Raw genomic sequence first — 18,176 nt, forward strand, 5'->3', positions numbered from 1 at the left:
CATCTTGTATGACGGTTCTCATATCCATAACATAACCTTGGTATCAACATGGCTTCTTAATTTCTTTGAAGGTTCCTCTAGCAGCATCATGTCTTTCAGCGTCCTGTCAGGTTTCATAAAGCCATAGAGGTCTCTTCTTGGTGGGAGGATCACTTGGAGAGGGATCCAAGGGGTTCATGCGTTCCAAGGGATCATCAAAAACATCAATATTAGGTTTAGGCATAGAAGGACCTTACAAAATATCATCATCCTTGTTCTCAACATTGGTAGGAGGAGGAGAAGGAGGAGGAGTGTCCCTTTCCTTCCCAAGGGTAGCACCTTCATCAAATGTCACATCCCTATTAAACTCTATATTCCTTTGACGAAGCACATATATCTTATAGGCTTTATAATTTTCATAGTAAACAAAAAATGTACATTTCTTTAATGTAGCTTCCATCTTGTTTCTCTTTTCCTTTTGAAAGTATACAGGGCATCCAAAGATCCTCATATGTCCAACATTGGGCTTTACATCTGTGAAAACTTCTTCGAGAGTTCTTCCACCCAAGGTTTGATGAGGGGTCATGTTTTGAACATAGAACATTGTATTAGAAACTTCACCACATATAAACTTTGGTAACTTTTTATCATGCAAAATGGCTTAGGAAGCTTCCATGATTGTCCTATTATTTCTTTCGACAACTCCATTTTGCTTAGGATTGTAAGGTACAATGGTATCCTTCTTAATTCCAAATTTCTTGTAAAAGTCAATGAACTCATTCAAAGTTAATTCTCCACCATTATTAGACTTCAAAACTATGATTTTCTATTAGTGCCTTGAAATCCTTGAACGTATCAAATGCCTCATCCTTGTGCTTCAAGAATAATATTCATTTCTTCCGTGAGAAGTCATCCACAAATATTATACAGTATAGGTAGCCACCAAGATATTTCACCGGCATGGGTACACATAGATCAAAATGTATGAGTTGTGTAATACCACTGGTCATACTCTATTAGAAGGGAATGGTCCCTTTGCCTTCTTTCCACTTCCACATTTCAGACAAACTCCATCATCGTTTTCTTGAACCTCGGGCATTCCACAAACCATCCTTCTTACTTTAGGAAGTGATTAATAGTGAAGGTGAGAAAACTTTCGGTTCCATAGCTCACTTTGATGATTACTATCATGTACTAATGCTCAGATTGGTATTCCATTGAATCTATAAAGTCCTTCAATTCTTGACCCCAAAATGAATGCATCCTTCATGTGAGATTCCATATCCCAATTAAGAACCTTTTCTCTTATAAAGGAAACCTTCATCCCTTTGTCTCCCAAGCAAGATATAGATACAAGATTCTTTTTCAATCCTGGTATGCACATAACATCATGTAGATGTATGATTTCACCATAAATGAAATGGAACTAAATCCCTTCACAAGATAAGTAGAATTGTCCCCAAGAATGATTTTCAAATTTGTCTCCCTCTCAACCAAGTTTGAGAGGACTTCACGATAACTAGTGAAGTGTCTAGAAGCCCCATTATCTACCAACCAGCTATCAAACAAATCTAGAGGAGAGGAACTAGAAATACAAGAAATAATAAAATATTCAAATCGAGTAGTATATGCATTATTTCCATGTCTTGAATTCCTTGATCTCTTTTGAGGGTGGTGGCCTACATCAAAATGATCAAGAGCATCTCTCCTTCCTATACAATTATAAATGTTGTCGTTGTAGCCACGATTGTTGTTGTAGGATATATGAGCATCATTCTTCTCAGGGAAATCTCAGGCATAGTGACCTCTCTTATGACATTTAAACATTGAATATGTAATAGTTCCTTGTCCTTTTTCATTCTTCTATTAGATTCCCTAGATGTTGGAGCAATATTTCCTTAATAAATGGCCTTCCTATTCCTTTCCTCTTCTTATCTTAAGCATAAAACCCAGAGGGTTCTCTTTCTTCATGCCTTTGAATTCTACCTCTAAAAATCATCTTGGTCTCTTCTTGAGTACACATGCCCACTAGTTCATCAAATGTTGGGAACTTTTCATCATTTCTAATAGTTGTAATAAATGTTTCCCAAATCGGAGGAAGGCATCCAAGTGCAATGAGTACCAACTCCCTATCAAATATATATTCTCCAACAATTAGTAATTGGTCCTTGTGTTGATATATTCGCATGAAACATTATTGCATAGTCTCCCCCTTGTTCATTTTTATTTCCTTGAGTTGATTCTTCAAGGAAAGAATATGGTTCAAAATGTTGACCTTACACATCCCAACCAGATTATCATAGATTTTGTTGGACTTCTTCAAGTTTGAAATATAAGTAATTATATAATATCTTAAAGAAACAAAAGTGATTTTCTTAACTTTTATTTCACCTTTCTTGTACTTGGCTTTGACAGCAGCAGAAGCATTTTTTAGAGGCTTGGGTATCCTTCCTTCCACATATTCCAAGACATCATTCTCATCCAAAGTCACTTCCAAAACTAATTTTCCAAGAAAAAATGATGAGTCATTCAGCTTCTCTCCTTCCTTGAAGTATGAGGTAGACATATTGACCAAGTCAAATAATCTTCTTCAAGTCTCTTCAAAGGTGATTTATTTTGTCTCTTGTCTCCTTATGATTTTCTTCACTTCAACTCTGATACGAAGTTAATTTTCCAGTTTTCTATGCTTAACACAATCACTTATTAAAATTATTCTTCTATTAGCAATCACTATCCAATAAATTCAATCTTCAAGACACAATAAACAATTGTAGATAGAGAAGTAAATAAAATTCACAATAGAGGATAGCTAAGAACAATAGATACACAACAGATTGGTCAAAGACCGGGGAAAAACCCCACAATAGGGAAAACCCTTTCAAAATTATTCTTCTATTAGATTGTCATCAAATGTTCAGCAGAGAGATGCAATTTCCAAGTACATCAAAAATGATTCAAAGGTAAAATTATTGATTAGTCCAATCAACCATCTAATATCCAATCAATGATGAACCCATGAAGTTGAATATGGTCAAAATTAAATAATTTTGGTCAAATTCCATAGTAATCAAAGATTCCCTAACCACTCTTGGTAAATGGTCAAATAAGCCTCCAAAAGTTTAGGTGAATGAAGTAGGAAACTCAGCCTCTTTTTCTCAGTCAAACTTGATCAAAATAGTCCCAAAATATGCTTCTAAAAATTGGTAAAAACCAAAGTCAACCCCACGGTCAAATGGTAGCCTCAAGTCTATGGTCAAAAATTGTAAAAGTTCATCAGAAAATCCATCCTCTTTGCTCCTGAATTCAGCATCTAAGACAAATCTAAAATCCAAAGTCAAACCATGCCCAAAATCACAAAAGTCAATGTTGGTCAAAGGACCAAAATAGAACGTCAACGCAACAAACAAAAATGTCTTCGTTCCCTTCACATGTGTGAACTTGGACCTGCAATTCCAGTGTTGTACGAACCAATCAAGTGAATATGTGATGTGTGAATGATGCCTCCAAGTGATGTGAGATGTGGTCTATTTATATGAGGTTGATGAGGATGAATTTGCTTGCCCAGACTGACTTGTACTTTATGAAGATGTGGGTTTCACATTAAAAATAATATTTTTCCTTGTGAAAATTAAATTCTTCCAAGGGCTAGAAGGGTCTTCTCTAGATTAGGAAGCATTGCCAAAGGAGGGAATTTATCCTTGATCTGCTAAAATTCAACATGGAGAAGTGATCTCTTTACCCATATTTAGATTATCCACTGATGAGCCTTCCCTTGAAGTTGACTTTCTTCTCCTGAAAGTGATTTGAGACTCTCTTTATAGTGGTATCCTGGTATGGGTGTCAATGATGTCTATAGGTTCTAGAAAACTAAGTGGAAGCTTGTGTAGTTGTTGGATGAAGGTGAAGTGAACTTATGATATCTTGTTTTAGTTGTCAATATTGGACAAGTTTCCTCTCGTAAGCACTCTATGTCAAGCACTAAAGTCTAGATCGAGGGTAACAGCTACAAGTAAATGTGGTTGTAGCTTGTCCAAGTTTGGGTGGAGAGTTAGATTCTCAACCTCAGTTGCTAGATCTATTACAATATAAGTATTTTCTTATGTCTTTGTGCATGTGATTATCATGTCTCTATTTATTGTGCTAAAATAATGTAATGATAAAGTTTAGGATTGTTTTTTCCTGCATGAATTGAGGAACATAAATATCTTGTGTAAGTATTTTGAGGAATAGTTATTTCCTATGAATATTTCTAAGATTGAAATTATCCTAGGATTGCCTGAGGATGAAGAGATGGGAGTCTTTGTTAATAATTAATTAATTGCACTAATGTGTTGAATATATAGTCACTGTGTTAATAAATTTCTCATGTTAACAATAAGGAATGTGACTTCCTGTATAGAAGTGCTCCCTGGATGTTTTCTTTAGGGAATGGGCTTACTCTTGTATCCATCCTAAGCCTATAAATTGGTATAAATGACCTATATATGAAGAGGTAGAAAATATATGTTAATTAATTGGACAATTGTATGAAAATGATGTGGTTAGTAAGCCTTAGTTTATAAATTGTAAGGCTCATGAGGAATATCATTTATGTGTGTGTGTGTTTGTGTGTGTATGTGTGCAATGGATTAAAGGCCATGGTCGAGTCTTGGTAAAGCTCGTGACGGATATCTCAAAAGGACTTGATTACTATAAACCATCCGTTAAAGGCCTTGGAAAAGGCCCTTATACGTGCATTATCAATTACTGAGTGCAGGGTTTGGATTCTTAAGTCCAAGGCACGAGACTTCGAAAGGAAATGGCTTAACCCTCTTCAATTTTGTGACTAACTGCGGTGATCAAGTGCTTAAACAAGGAGAAATTTAGGTCGTCTAGAGTTGAAAGCATATAACCTCCCACGTATCCCATAGGTTCCACCCCATAGAATTCATTGGGAGCCTAGGGAAATCCCATCGGGATTTTATTGCCAGGGTGACTTGGTGTAATGGGGTTGGTTGGATGCCCCCAACAACAAAAAAACAAAGGGAAAAACTTGAATTCCCCTATAAAGTGAAAGTGCATAGTTCAAGTAGTTGTAACTTATGGAAAGACCTAGGATGATGAGGCACATGAGAGGCAGAGAGGGTGATGTGGTGCCCTTTTAGTATGCCACGTGGTACCTTATTTTAGCCTTTTCATTGATCCAAGAGGGCTCAAATCACCTGACATGTGGTGCTCTCTAACGAGGCTATGGTACAATGCCATCTAATGTCACCCTCGCATTAAATTTTGATGATGTCACCTCAATGTCCTAGGCCCTGGAGATTTCGAGTGAAGGCATTGTGGAAACTCCTGGGATTTTTTTATAAGGAGACATGGCAAGGTGGTCCAGTAGATGCATCATACTGGCACAAGGAAACCTCATGTCCATGTCACCCCAAAAGCTTAAAAGGACCATATCATCCTGGAAATTTTGAATTGCATCATAAATGGAATGGTTGGGCTGATGTGGAAGGGTGGATTCGAGAGTGAATTTGTAACGAAGGCATCGGTACATGTTAGAAGTGGGGTCCACGAGGATCCATGCAATCCTAAAAGGTTCACCCAACAAGATTCGATGGGGGACTGTAGGAGGAATTCCCAAGATTTAATCTATGGGATGAGGTGGAAAAGAAAGGTTAATGTGACATTTGTAAGGGTTAAAAGGGTGTCACCCTTATAATACATCATAGACATGAACTGTAGATAAAAGGGTCATGACTTGGTATGAGTAGGTCAACAGCTACCACTTGGCATTGACATGGTGTATGTCTTGTAAAGCCACATGGGTGTTGCTGAAAGAAACCCCTTGTTAGGAAAAAATGCTTTTGAAAGAAACCCCTTACCACAAACCTTGCCTTATACTTATCAATGCTTCCATCAATTGCATGTTTAATCTTGTATACCCATTTTGAAGTGACAACAGATTTGTCTCTAGGACTATGAAAAATTTCCCAAACATCACTCTTCATTATGCATTGGTTTTCTTCTTGCATTGCTTTCTTCCATTCTTAATGTTCAACTACCTTATCATAAGTCATGGGTTCTATGACTATTATTTTCCCTGAGGGAGAGGAGCGATGGCGCTGGTAAGGGTTTTGAAGCCAGAGCCCAAGACGGACCCACGCTCGGGCCACGGGTAGATGAACCGGGTAGAAGTCAGTGAACAGATGCCGGCACAGGTCTCAAAGGCGCCTGGCAGGTGGAGACGGGAGTTTCTGGATCGGGACAGGTCTTTGTCGGGTTGTTTAAATCTTTAACACAGGCGATTACAGTTTGATTTCCGCCTTCATTCCGGTCTTACACCACAAGAAGCCGTAAAGATTAAACCTCTGCTGATTAGCGGCTGTAGCATTAATTTTGAATCGGTTTGTAATCATGGGTAGCCCCGCCGACTTCGTAGATCTGAACCCAGCAGTGGAGGATATCCTCTCAATGTGGGGGAAGGAGATCACTGTTCAGAATATGGAGTACTACTTTGGGGCTTTTGAACGGAATAGATTGGAGGACTTAACACAGGTAGATTCGTCACTGTTTAGGCAAAAAGACAAGGAAGCGGGCAGAACGACTCTCAATAGTTTCACCCCGGCAGCTTCCAATCAGATGGGAAGCGAAATTGTTTACAGGGGGCCAGATGAGGAAGGGCTACCATCAGATTCAAAGGGCAAAGCATCATTGTTTCGAGATACGCTCTCTAAGGGCTCTGAAGAATTTATTAATTTAGGGATTTCGGCTGGACATAACAGGTCAAGGAACTGAGGGGGTTTTCCTCCGTTTTCAAGGTTTTCTTTGCCAAGAGAAACCTTTTCCCTAAATGGGTCTAATGTAAATGGAAGCGGAGAACATCCAGTGGGGGAACGGACAGCACCTGAAGGACTGGCAATAGGTCCCCAGCCTTCAGAGAATATTGAAACAGGAACTGCGGATCAATCCCCGTCATTGCCGGAGATAGGAACTATAGGGGGCATAGAGAAGACTAGTCCAGAAAGAAATGATGACCGAAGGGGTCTCGGATCTTCGGTGAAAGAATTAAGAAACAAAGTTTCAAAAAGAAAACAGCAAAGACCCATTGGATCTCAGGAGATTGAGAGCAACCTGGTGCTGGGGATGGAGGTCTCAATAGAAGAAACGCTAGCGGTGGCAGATTGTACATTGGTCGGCAGAGTTAGAGGCAAGAAATTCTCCTCTAAATTTCTTCAAGAATGGGGTGAGTCATGTTTTGTATCAGCCAGACCTCTACAGTTTGAAGCTCAAATTTTAGGGAAGGGGTGGTTCAAGCTTTGTTTTGTTGATAAAGACGCGGTAGAATGGGTCTTCCATCGTCATTGGCATATAGGAAACATTCCTGTACTGTTAAAGAAATGGAACCCCTTGTTTGATGCCTTCAAGGAGCGAACGGCGGAGTTCCCTGTGTGGGTGCGAGCTCCGGGCTTACCATCTTTCTTGTGGACAGAAGAAGTCTTAAAATCCATTGGGAATAGGCTGGGGGTTTTTTTGGAGGCAGATTTGTCTTTTTTGAAGACGAAGGATAGATCGATGGCGCGTATTTTGACTCTCCTTAACCCGAGTAGAGGCCTGGCGCAAAAAATAAATCTTCAGTACAAAGAACTCGTGTTTGAACAGACTCTAGACTATGAATATTTACCTTTCAGATGCCATTTCTGCCACGAATATGGGCATTTGGCAAAAAACTGCTCACAGCTGAGGAGAAGGCGTCATTTTAGGAGGACTTCAGCTAACAGAGGAAATGACCATAACAATATTCAGATATCAGTGGAGCATGAAATTACTGAGCCGCTAGGAACAGAGGATATGGAGACAGAGGGGATTGTCAAAAATCCGGTGGATGAAGATGTTCCAAGTCAAGAGGATACTCAGGAAGCCGTCAATCATCCGGCGGGTGCTGTGGAGGAACATGAGAAAGAAGAGACAGCCGCGAAAGAGCCCGTAAAGGAGGACGTAGCAAGCCAAATTCCGCCAGAAGTCGAAGAAACGGGTATGCGCTCAGGGATCCCTAATCTAAAATCTCCTGAGCATGTTCTTTCTTCTTTGCATGTTTCATATCCTAAAAAATCTGGGCAAGAAACTATTTCTGTTGAAAATAAGAAACACTTCGAATGTTCCCTAAGTGCAGACAGTAATCCGGATGTCCCTATCAAATTTTTAAATTCTCTTGAGCATGGCATATCTTCTTCGTATGTCTCAAATCCTAATAGTCATTTTAATTCTGTTGAAAATATGAAACATATTTCCAGCCCTCTGAATGTAGACAATACAGCTGATGCTATTCTGTCACTGGATATAAGTTGTGAAGACCAGTGGCCCCCTCTGTCACAGTCAGCTCTTCGTCCCCACTGCCCTTATAACCTGAGATCTATGGGAGGGATCCTCAGTGAGCAGGAGACTTTAGGTGGATTGGGGTCAACCCCTTCTCAGAGTCACCCTAAAAATAAGAGAGGTAGGAAATCAGATATTTCCAAGGCAAAACTTAAAGCTAAACTGGATGTTGCAGATGGTAAACAGTACTCTATTACGGGGGTTCTTAGAGCAGCCAAACCCCATGAGAGTGTTATAAAATGATCATGACAACTTGGAATTGCAGAGGTTTGGCCAGCAAACCGAAAAAACTGGCATTGAAAGAGTGGATAATTAATTCAAATTTAGATGTTATTTTCCTGCAAGAAACACTGGGGAGGGCCTGTGAGATAGAAGCCATGCTTCATTCCCTTCTGCCTGGGTGGATTTTTTCTGCCATTGACTCTTCTGGTCACTCGGGGGGCATAGCTATTGGTTTAAAAGAAGGACGGGTAAAGGTTATAAACCAATGGGGGATGAAACAAGTCATGGGCATGGAGGTTGTATCGCCAGATTTCTCTTTTCCTGTCTCCTTAGTAAATGTTTATGGGCCATGTCAGAGCAGGGATTCTTTTTGGAAAGATTTGATGTCAAAATCTGTGATGAAATCTCCGTTGATGGTGGTGGGAGGTGATTTAAATTTTTCCATAGGCAGAGCAGAAACATGGGGACCATCAGCTAGAGAAGATCCTCTAACAGATTTTTTCTTTAACCTCATTTTGGATAATAATTTTACAGATCCTTCACCGATCAAACTAAAGCCTACTTGGAGGAACCGAAGGGCAGGTGAAGATCGGATAGCTAAAAGACTAGACCGATTTTTGGTGGCTGAATCTTTGCTCGCCAAAACCCCCATGCTCAGACAGTGGGTTGAGGAAAGAGGGAATTCGGATCATTTCCCTGTTTTTCTGGATCTTTCTTTTCCTCCTTCCAAACCTCCTGCCCCTTTTAAGTTCAATCCAGCTTGGCTCTAGGATCTCTCTTTCTGCAAGATGTTTAATGAAACATGGGTTCACCCTGCCCAGAATTCAGATGAGGACAAATGTTTTTTGTTTATGGAGAACCTTAAAAGATTGAAGAAAGCCACAATTTCCTGGGCAAAGGAAAGAAAACTGAAACAAAATGAGGAGCTGGTTAAAATTAGGAAGGAGCTGGAACAGATGGAAAGTGTGGAGACAGATGGATACTCATCACAGGCCACAAAAGACAGAATTCTTCTTTTGGAGAAGCAGCAAAATAAAATCCTCTTGGACAAGGAAGAAGAATGGAGAATCAAGAGTAGGGCAATTTGGTTAAAATCTGGGGATGAGAACACCAGGTTTTTCCATAACTTTGCAAAAGGTAGGAAAGCGGCAAATACTATTTGGAGTCTTAAAGACAAAGAAGGGAGGGAATTCAGATCCTTTCCAGAGCTTTCCGGGTTAGGGAAAAGACACTTCCAGAATATTTTTACAGACTCTGGGGAGGCTACTATTGCAGAAGTCTTCAGAACTGTGCAAAGCTTCCCTAGATTCATTGAGGAAGATGAAGCAGAAGATTTATCAATCCCAGTTTCAAAGGAGGAGGTTGAAGCTGCTATGAAAACCATGGGCAAGGATAAGAGTCCAGGCCCAGATGGCTGGACCATAGAACTGTTTCTCCATTTTTATGACCAACTAGGTTCCGAAATTACTGAGGTAGTTGAGGAGTCTAGACAGAAAGGAGAAGTTTATAGACCTTTCAACACAACTTTTATAGCCCTTATTCCTAAAAAGGATGATCCGGAAAGTTTTGAAGACTTCAGACCAATATCATTGTGCAATTGCATCTACAAGATTATAGCAAAGGTAATTGCCCACAGACTAGCCCCAGTCCTGGCGCAAAATATATCAATGGAGCAATTTGGATTTCTGGATGGAAGACAAATCCATGAAGCTATTGGGGTAGCTCAGGAGGTCATTCATAGTGTCAGATTGAAGAAAAAGAAGGGGGTTGTTCTAAAAATTGATCTATCTAAAGCATATGATCGGATCAGTTGGCTCTATCTGCGAATGTTGCTAACTCAGTTGGGATTCAGCTATCCCTTTATTAGCTGGATCATGGGCTGCATTACAAATGTTAGCTTTGCAGTTCTGGTTAATGGTGCAGCTTCTTCTTTTTTCAACAGCCAGAGAGGACTCAGACAAGGCTGCCCATTATCCCCTCTTCTGTTTCTTCTTGTGGCTGAAGGGCTAAGTAGATTGATTCACAAAGCCAGAAGAGAAGATAAGGTAAAGGGTATTGAGGTAGCAATTAATCTTTTCATCACACACCTTCTTTTTGTTGATGACATACTGATCTTCACCAATGGTTCCTCTAATGAACTAAAGGAGCTAAAATGCATCTTTGACCTTTTTCTTAAAGCAACTGGTATGCAGATAAATTTAAGAAAATCACATGCGTGTGTGGCGGATATAGAAAGAAGAGAAAGGGATAGAATGGCAAATCTATTCCCTTTCCCCATTCAACCACTGGACTCTCCCTTCAAATATTTGGGCTTTTGGTTAAAGCCTACTGGTTACAAAAAAGAGGATTGGAACTGGCTTATCGCTAAGATTGAATCCAGAATTACTCATTGGAGCTTCAGATGGCTTTCCAGAGCTGGCAGGCTGACCCTAATTAAATCAGTGCTGATAGCCATTCCGGTTTATTGGGCTGCACTAACTTGGATCCCCAAAGGCGTAATGGAAAAAATCAGAAGAATTTGCTGCAGATTTTTATGGGCGGGATCCAAGGAGTCTTCTGTGCTACCATGGGTAGCATGGGACAAAGTGGCCAGACCAAAAGAATGGGGGGGGTGGGGCATTAAAAGATTTCCTGAATTTTGCATCTCATTAGCAGCGAAATCTGGATGGAGGTTGATAACTATGGAAAATTTATGGACACGGGTGGTGAAAAGAAAATACATTGACCCTATCCCAATGGAAGACTGGATTCGGAGTCGAAATAAGAAGACAAAATATATATCTGCCATTTGGAAAGCCACGGTGGAAGCATTTTCAGTGATCGAGCAAGGATTAGCTTGGAAAGTTGGAGACGGAAGAAAGGTAAGGATTGGCAGAGATCCATGGGTCGGATGCAGCGAATCTTATGCTTTATCACCAGGGATTCTCAAACACTTGGAAAGTAAAGGTATTTCAACACTAAATCAGGTGGAGAAGGTAGGGCAGTCTACTATATGGGGCCAGGCTTGGAAGGATGATGTAGATTTGGGGTTAAATGTCAGATGGAAGGTTGAGTGGGAGGGCTACATTCAAGAATTAAAACGTTCAAATGTCAGGATAAAAGATGAACCTGACTGTTTGATGTGGGCACAAAGCAAAACAGGGAATTTTTCCCCAAAAGATGGTTATCTTTTCTTAATGGGAAAGAAAGGTTGGGGGGTACCGGATTGGTGGGCCAAAAACATCTGGAAACTCAAAAGCCCAGCTAAGGCTCGGCTTCTTCTTTGGTGCATATTAAAAAGGGAGATCCCAACATGGGAAATCTTACAAGCTAGATTCTTGGTTGGGCCTGGCAGATGTCCCCTTTGTAAGTCTGAAGATGAAACCATTAATCATCTCTTCATAAACTGTGTTGTTTCAAGAAAGGTATGGGAGGAGGCCACTGGTATGCTAAAGATACAAGCTCAGTGGGGGAATGATCCCTTGGAGACAGCCTGGAGGAGATGGTGGCATGCATATCCGGAGGGAAACTTAAGAAATTTGCCTATTATTTTCTGCTGGGGTATATGGCTTTCAAGAAACAAAAGTCTTTTCCAAGATAAGGACACCCCTCCTTCAGTCACTGCTATTAATATAGTGGCTATCTACTCTGCCTTACCACCCCCTGAGGCTAAGAACCCAAAACCAATCCAAAATCAAATCAACATACAGGAAGGCATTCCCGTTGGTTTCTTTGATGGGGCTTCCCAAAACAACAGGGCGGGCGCTGGCCTGTGTATTCATATTAATCCGAATCACTCTATAAAAGCTTCTGTTGGACTGGGTACAGGCACCAATAATTACGCTGAATTATCAGCTCTGCGCTACCTTTTATGCTGGCTTCTTCACAGAAATATCAACACAATTCAGATATTTGGGGATTCTCTAAATGTCATAAATTGGGTCACTGGGAAGGCAACCTGTCAAAATCAGATTTTGATGATTCTTGTTGAAGAAATTTCATTACTAAAGGCATCTTTTAACAGGTTCTCTATCTGCCATATTTACAGGGACAAGAATGAGGAAGCTGATCAGCTCTCTAAGGCTGGTCTTCAACAGGTTATGGGCAGTTGGAATGTAGCAGAGACCAGACAGGGTCAGACAGACATCTCTCATCAGCCTCCTTTCTTACAGTAAATTAAATTGCTGTACTTTTCCTTCTTCTTGACAGCAGCTTTAGCGGATCTATTTGGTTATTCTGTGTACATATATATCAGTTTTTATTTCCCTTTTTGTAATTACAGGCATATAACCACAGCAAACAGGTTTATTGATACTTATTTCAATTTTGGTTACTTTCCGGATTTAAACTCCAAAACATACTATGGGGCTGTTTTCTTTCTGCTGAAGGAGACCCCTGCTAAAATGTTTTCGGCTGTATTTAAGGCTGCTTTTTTGAGTTCATTGGGAGGAAGATTATACAGGTACAAAACCAGTAGATGCAGAACCACAAAGTTTGAGCAGAACAGCTGTCTTCGGCTGTCATTAAGGCTGCTTTTTTGACTCCATTGGGAGGGAGATTATGCAGGTACAAAACCAGTAGAAGCAGCTCCAAAAAGTTTTGAGCAGATCAGCAAAGGTTGAGCCGCCTGTTATGGCTTAAGACCATTATAGAATGTAAAACTTTTTATTGTCAATTAATAAAAAGTTCTGATTTTTTTCCTGGAAAAAAGTCATGGGTTCTGCTTCAATGATTTTGGTTATGTAATTTTCATATCTTGAATACTTCTTAGGTTTCTTGATTTCTCTAAAAGTTCGCTTTGTTGTTCCATGTCATTCGGCTTCCTGTGGAGTTGTCCTCAACCAAGGTGGTCTTTTGTGAATTTTTGGAATGATGACTTTTTGCACAAGTTCACTTGGTCCTTCAACTTCTTCATGATTGGTAGTAGGTTCTTGAATATTGTCGTGCCTTGATACTTCTTCAAAGATGGGTTCTTCTTCCTCATTAGAATCAACATGAATGTCCTTGGACTTCTTGTATGAAATGCTTTCATCAAAGATAACATCATAACTTACTTAAATTATTTTATCTTCCTTGATTTAGACTCTATAAACTTTCAATGAAGTATTATATCCAACATAGATGCCTCTTACACCTATAAGGTACAATTTCTGTTAGAAAATCAAAAGGCAGAAAATATTTTCTTACTTAGATAGTATCTTGTGATAATTTTATGTTGTATTATTTTATCTTCTCTTCATCAAGAAAATATCAAATCAAAATAACATGAAGATCGCAATAGAGCACAGTATATAGGCTCTCACCCAGGGAAAAAAACCCTCTTCTAAGGGAAAACCCAATCAAATGCTTCTTCTACTATAGAACCAAATCAAAATGAGATGACTAGTACTTCACCAGGACTTCCACGAAGCAGTGAGACATCCCTCCAAAAATATCTTCAGTGTCTTTCTTCAAGGACTCAAAGTGTTCTTCAAGATGTTTCCTTCAAAGAGTTAAACTCTTCCTTCAAATTTATTTTATTCAAGAGTCAAAGTCTTCCTTCAATGATATTTTCTTTAAGAGTCAAAGTCCTCCTATAAGGAGTCAAGTTCTTCCTTCAAGATGATTCCTTAAAAGTGTCAAGGTATTCCTTCAAAGAATCAAGGTCAACAAGAGTTAAAGAGTCTTTCTACAACTCGACAAATATTTTGGCTTCCTACTTCAAGTCTATAACTCGGCCTGCAATCTTTGGCCCTATAATTGACACAGATCCCAAGAATTTTGCATGTGTGAACATGATTAGGTCATAATTAGGGCTTCTTCTTCTCTTTCAATTGGATTCTTTCTTTGTCTTCTAGCCTTCGTTCTTGATTTTCTTCTGATTCTAAGTGCAGATCAAACCTTCTTGATTGATATCACATTAGGTCAAACCTTCCTCTAATATATACTCATCTTATGGGGTTGGATGGGCTTCTTTTGGGCCGACTTCATTGGTAGGGCTGACTTGGTGTTGGGATTCCAAAAATGACATTTTAAAATAAAATTTAATATTTATTTCTCGATACAAAATGCCCATAAGGGTATTAGACATATGATAACGACTATATTGACTCACATTAGAGGAAATTTCAAACTAAAAGTGCCCATGAAATTTTCACTTAATTTCCATGTCATAATATGTAAACCAATCAAAATCCTTTAAATTTAAAAAGAGGTACATGTCATAAATAATTGTAAATTGTTTAATTTGGGTATCCCTAAAATATTTTATTATTAATTTAGGTATCAGTGAAATATTTTAATATTAATCTCGGTATTCATGAAATATGTTATTGATCTTATTTACGTACCTTATTCATATGAATTAGAATATCTAAAAAGTTATGAATGCAATGTAAATATTGATATTAGTGAAAAATATAAATTAAAAATGGTTGACCATTTTCTTTAATAAATATGCCCAAAAAAAGACCAAAAAAAATAGTTATATATAAAATGTATATAAACAGTTAAATATAAAAACTAAATATATAAAGTTATAGTTAAAAATAAAATATAATTATAGTTAAATAGTTAAAAAGTAGTTAAATATAAAATACAAAAATACAAAATAGTTAAAAATAAAAGATATATAAGGTCGATTTTCAACGAGCTTGTGAAGGGAGGATGGAGACCGCGCGATCTGGGTTAGGCTAGGGTTTCTGAAACCCTGCAGTTGAAGGAACTCGCCGCTCTCCGTTACTCTACCGCCGTACCTGCTCCATCCGTCCGTTTATGCTGCCGACACTGTCTCCGTCCGGCTGCATCGCGAACCTCGGGGTTTTGTTTTACCTGAAGCTGTGTTAACCTAGCTTACCTGTGGCGGTTTCTCATCGAACCATCAACCGCTACACGTCCTTTTCGCCGAGATTTTCTGCTCCGCTTTGTGCTCACCGTTCCGAGGCGCCGTTAGCCATGGATGACCTGGAGACCGTCGACTACTCCGCTGACCCCTTGGAGGGGGTCTCCATCTGGCGAACCCCAATGGCCAGCTCAGAAGGTATGTACTACGACGACTTCTCTGGGCATTACTCTCAGTTTTCGCATGGTGAATCCTCAAGATCTCTGCCGGTGGTCCTCCCGGACGAACCTCCCACCTGGCCGACTCTTTCGACGCCCCCTCACTCCCCGGCGACCCTTGGTTTTGTTACTGGATGCCTTAACCCCAACCTGGGTTTAGACCCTCGGGCAGCTGGCTCATCTCACCGCCAAGCACATAACCCTAACCTGGTATTATCCTCTTCCGGTCCCTTGGGTTATCTTGGTCCCTCCTCTGGCTATTTTACCTTCGTACCCCCGCTCTCGGGCCCCCTCGCTGGGTTTACTCTCGATTCCATTGCCGGCATCCCTGCCCCCCACCAGTTTTCGGCTCCCCCTCATATCTCTTCTCCAGCTTCTGGACATCCGCAGAACCCTCCCCCTCCCGGTGACCCTAAAAGGAAATCTAAGTGTTTCAAATCAAGAGAAGTTGATTATTTCCTCAGACTGGAAGAGGGCATACAGTGGGGCGAAGCGATGGATTTTGCAGATCGAGTTTTAGTCGGCCGTATTAGGGGACGCAGCTATTCGGCGGCATGATTGAAGGCATGGGCTACCGAGATTTGGGGAAATCACTTGGTAGATATCCCATTTGTGCAGACATTTGTGAGAGGATGGTTCGCACTGAGATTCGCGCGTGCCGACCACACAAACTGGGTTCTGTCCTCACACTGGCATTTTGACCATGCGCCTGTGCTCCTTAAGCGATGGACACCCTTGTTTGATCCTAAGACAGAGCAGATTGGGGTTGGACCTATTTGGATTCGTCTTCCAGGTCTTCCTCTTCAATATTGGTCTGAAGAAATCTTCAAGCGCATAGGTAATGCACTCGGAACATACATGGGATATGATAAATATTATCTTCACACGGGCATGATGTCCTATGCTAGGATCCTCATTTTCATGGACACCAGGGGTGGACTGTATGAATACATTACCATACAGTGGAAAGACACGGCTCGACGGCAGATAATCGACTATGAGGGCATCCCATACCGCTGCCGCAGATGTCACAAAGTTGGGCATCTCTACAAGGATTGCCCATTGCTCCGGAAATCACAAAGGAATGAGAAGGAAGAGGCTACTGAACCTACTCGGTCGATCCCACTAGAACAGCACCCGGTTCAGCCAACAGAGGATCATCAGCGCACCCACGGGGATGAGGCACCTTAGAAAGAGCCAGGGCCTGCGTGCGTGGACATCGAAGCACCCTCCTCGGCACCGCCATCATCCTCTGAGGTACCGGAGCATACATTGCCCCCCCCGATGGACTCTGCGGTTTCGGGGAACAAAATACCATTGCAGATCAGCTCTCCAAAGAGGCAGCGCACAGAATAGGTGAAGATTGGTGGATACAAGAGGAAGTTGACGGCACCTTTTATCAGTATTATCACCGCCCCTTTGATGAACATATGGAATAATGGCTATAATAGCCATTGTCACTTGCAGTTTTTTGCTTATTTCAGAATGTAGATACAGCAGAACAGTACATACTTTGTATTTATTACAGCAGTATATAATGCTCTCTGCGAAGAGCTAGCCTCATTTTTGAACACAGTTTTGACTTATTTGGTATGCTCCCTGCGTGGAGATATTTTGTTTATAGACAGTTATAATTTTGAACTCGACAGGCGAAAGCCTGCATATGGATATGCTTCGGCATCTGCAAAATGTAATTTTCTTAACTTTAATGAAAATTACGACTTTTTCCCAGGGAAAAAAAAAAAAGATATATAAGGTCAAAAAATGTATTCCCGAAAGGACAAATTAATTTATTCCGACCAAGTATATAAAATATACAGTTAAATATAAAATAATTTATAGTTAAAAATAGGTAAATATAAAAAATAAAAATAAAAACAAAACAAAACATATTCCAAAAAGTAAAAATTACCCCGGCAAAAAAATAGAATATATAGATAAATATAAATTAGTTAAAAAATGTATTTCAAAAGGAAAAATCACCGGATTCTAACAAAAAATATAGAATATATAGTTAAATATAATTAGATATAAAATAGTTTAATAGTTTAAAAAAAAAACATATTCTCGAAAGGACAAATTACCAGATTCTGACCAAAGAATATATTTTGTGAAAAATTGTGGCTTGAGTTGGAAATTCCGTCAAAAAGACACCAAACAAAAAGTTAAATATAATATATATTTATACATAGTTAAATATAAAATTTAAATATATATAGTTAAATTTAAATATAAGATATATTGACAATTATTTTAATAAAGTGTCATAGATTGAGGGATTTTGATAAAAGTAAAAAATCAAAAATAATATATTTAAAAAATTATTAAATATCATGTTAATAAATGTTGTGGAACATAGATAAAAGTAAAATAATATTAAAAATTTGTCTACATGACATTTTTTATTAATTTCGTTATTTTTCCTTAGGAGTCCACTTTTAGGTTGAAATTTCCTCTAATGACAAACCCTAGAGCATGGAGAACATGCTAACCTAATTGAAAAAAATAAAAATGGAGCATGAAACCCATGCTTTCAAAATTATATTTGGTATTTTTCTTTTGCTTTTACAAATTATACAATATTAATTAGGAATACCGAGCAT

The 18,176-nt window shown here is 39.4% G+C and overlaps 2 protein-coding genes across 2 annotated transcripts; both read left to right on the top strand.

Moving 5' to 3' along the window:
• The first annotated feature begins 8,579 nt into the window (after nt 1-8,579).
• On the top strand, nt 8,580-9,326 carry LOC149159145 (uncharacterized). The gene has a single exon (XM_089434203.1). The coding sequence runs from the start codon at nt 8,580-8,582 to the stop codon at nt 9,324-9,326; it is 747 nt and encodes a 248-aa protein (XP_089290329.1).
• Nucleotides 9,327-9,344: 18 nt separating this feature from the next.
• On the top strand, nt 9,345-12,710 carry LOC149159146 (uncharacterized). The gene has a single exon (XM_089434204.1). The coding sequence runs from the start codon at nt 9,345-9,347 to the stop codon at nt 12,708-12,710; it is 3,366 nt and encodes a 1,121-aa protein (XP_089290330.1).
• Nucleotides 12,711-18,176: the final 5,466 nt, after the last annotated feature.

Source organism: Pinus tabuliformis, chromosome 5_2, assembly GCF_031772625.1.
Source record: "Pinus tabuliformis cultivar Carrire ecotype Pingquan chromosome 5_2, CPIR1, whole genome shotgun sequence".
NCBI classification, from domain to species: Eukaryota; Viridiplantae; Streptophyta; class Pinopsida; order Pinales; family Pinaceae; genus Pinus; species Pinus tabuliformis.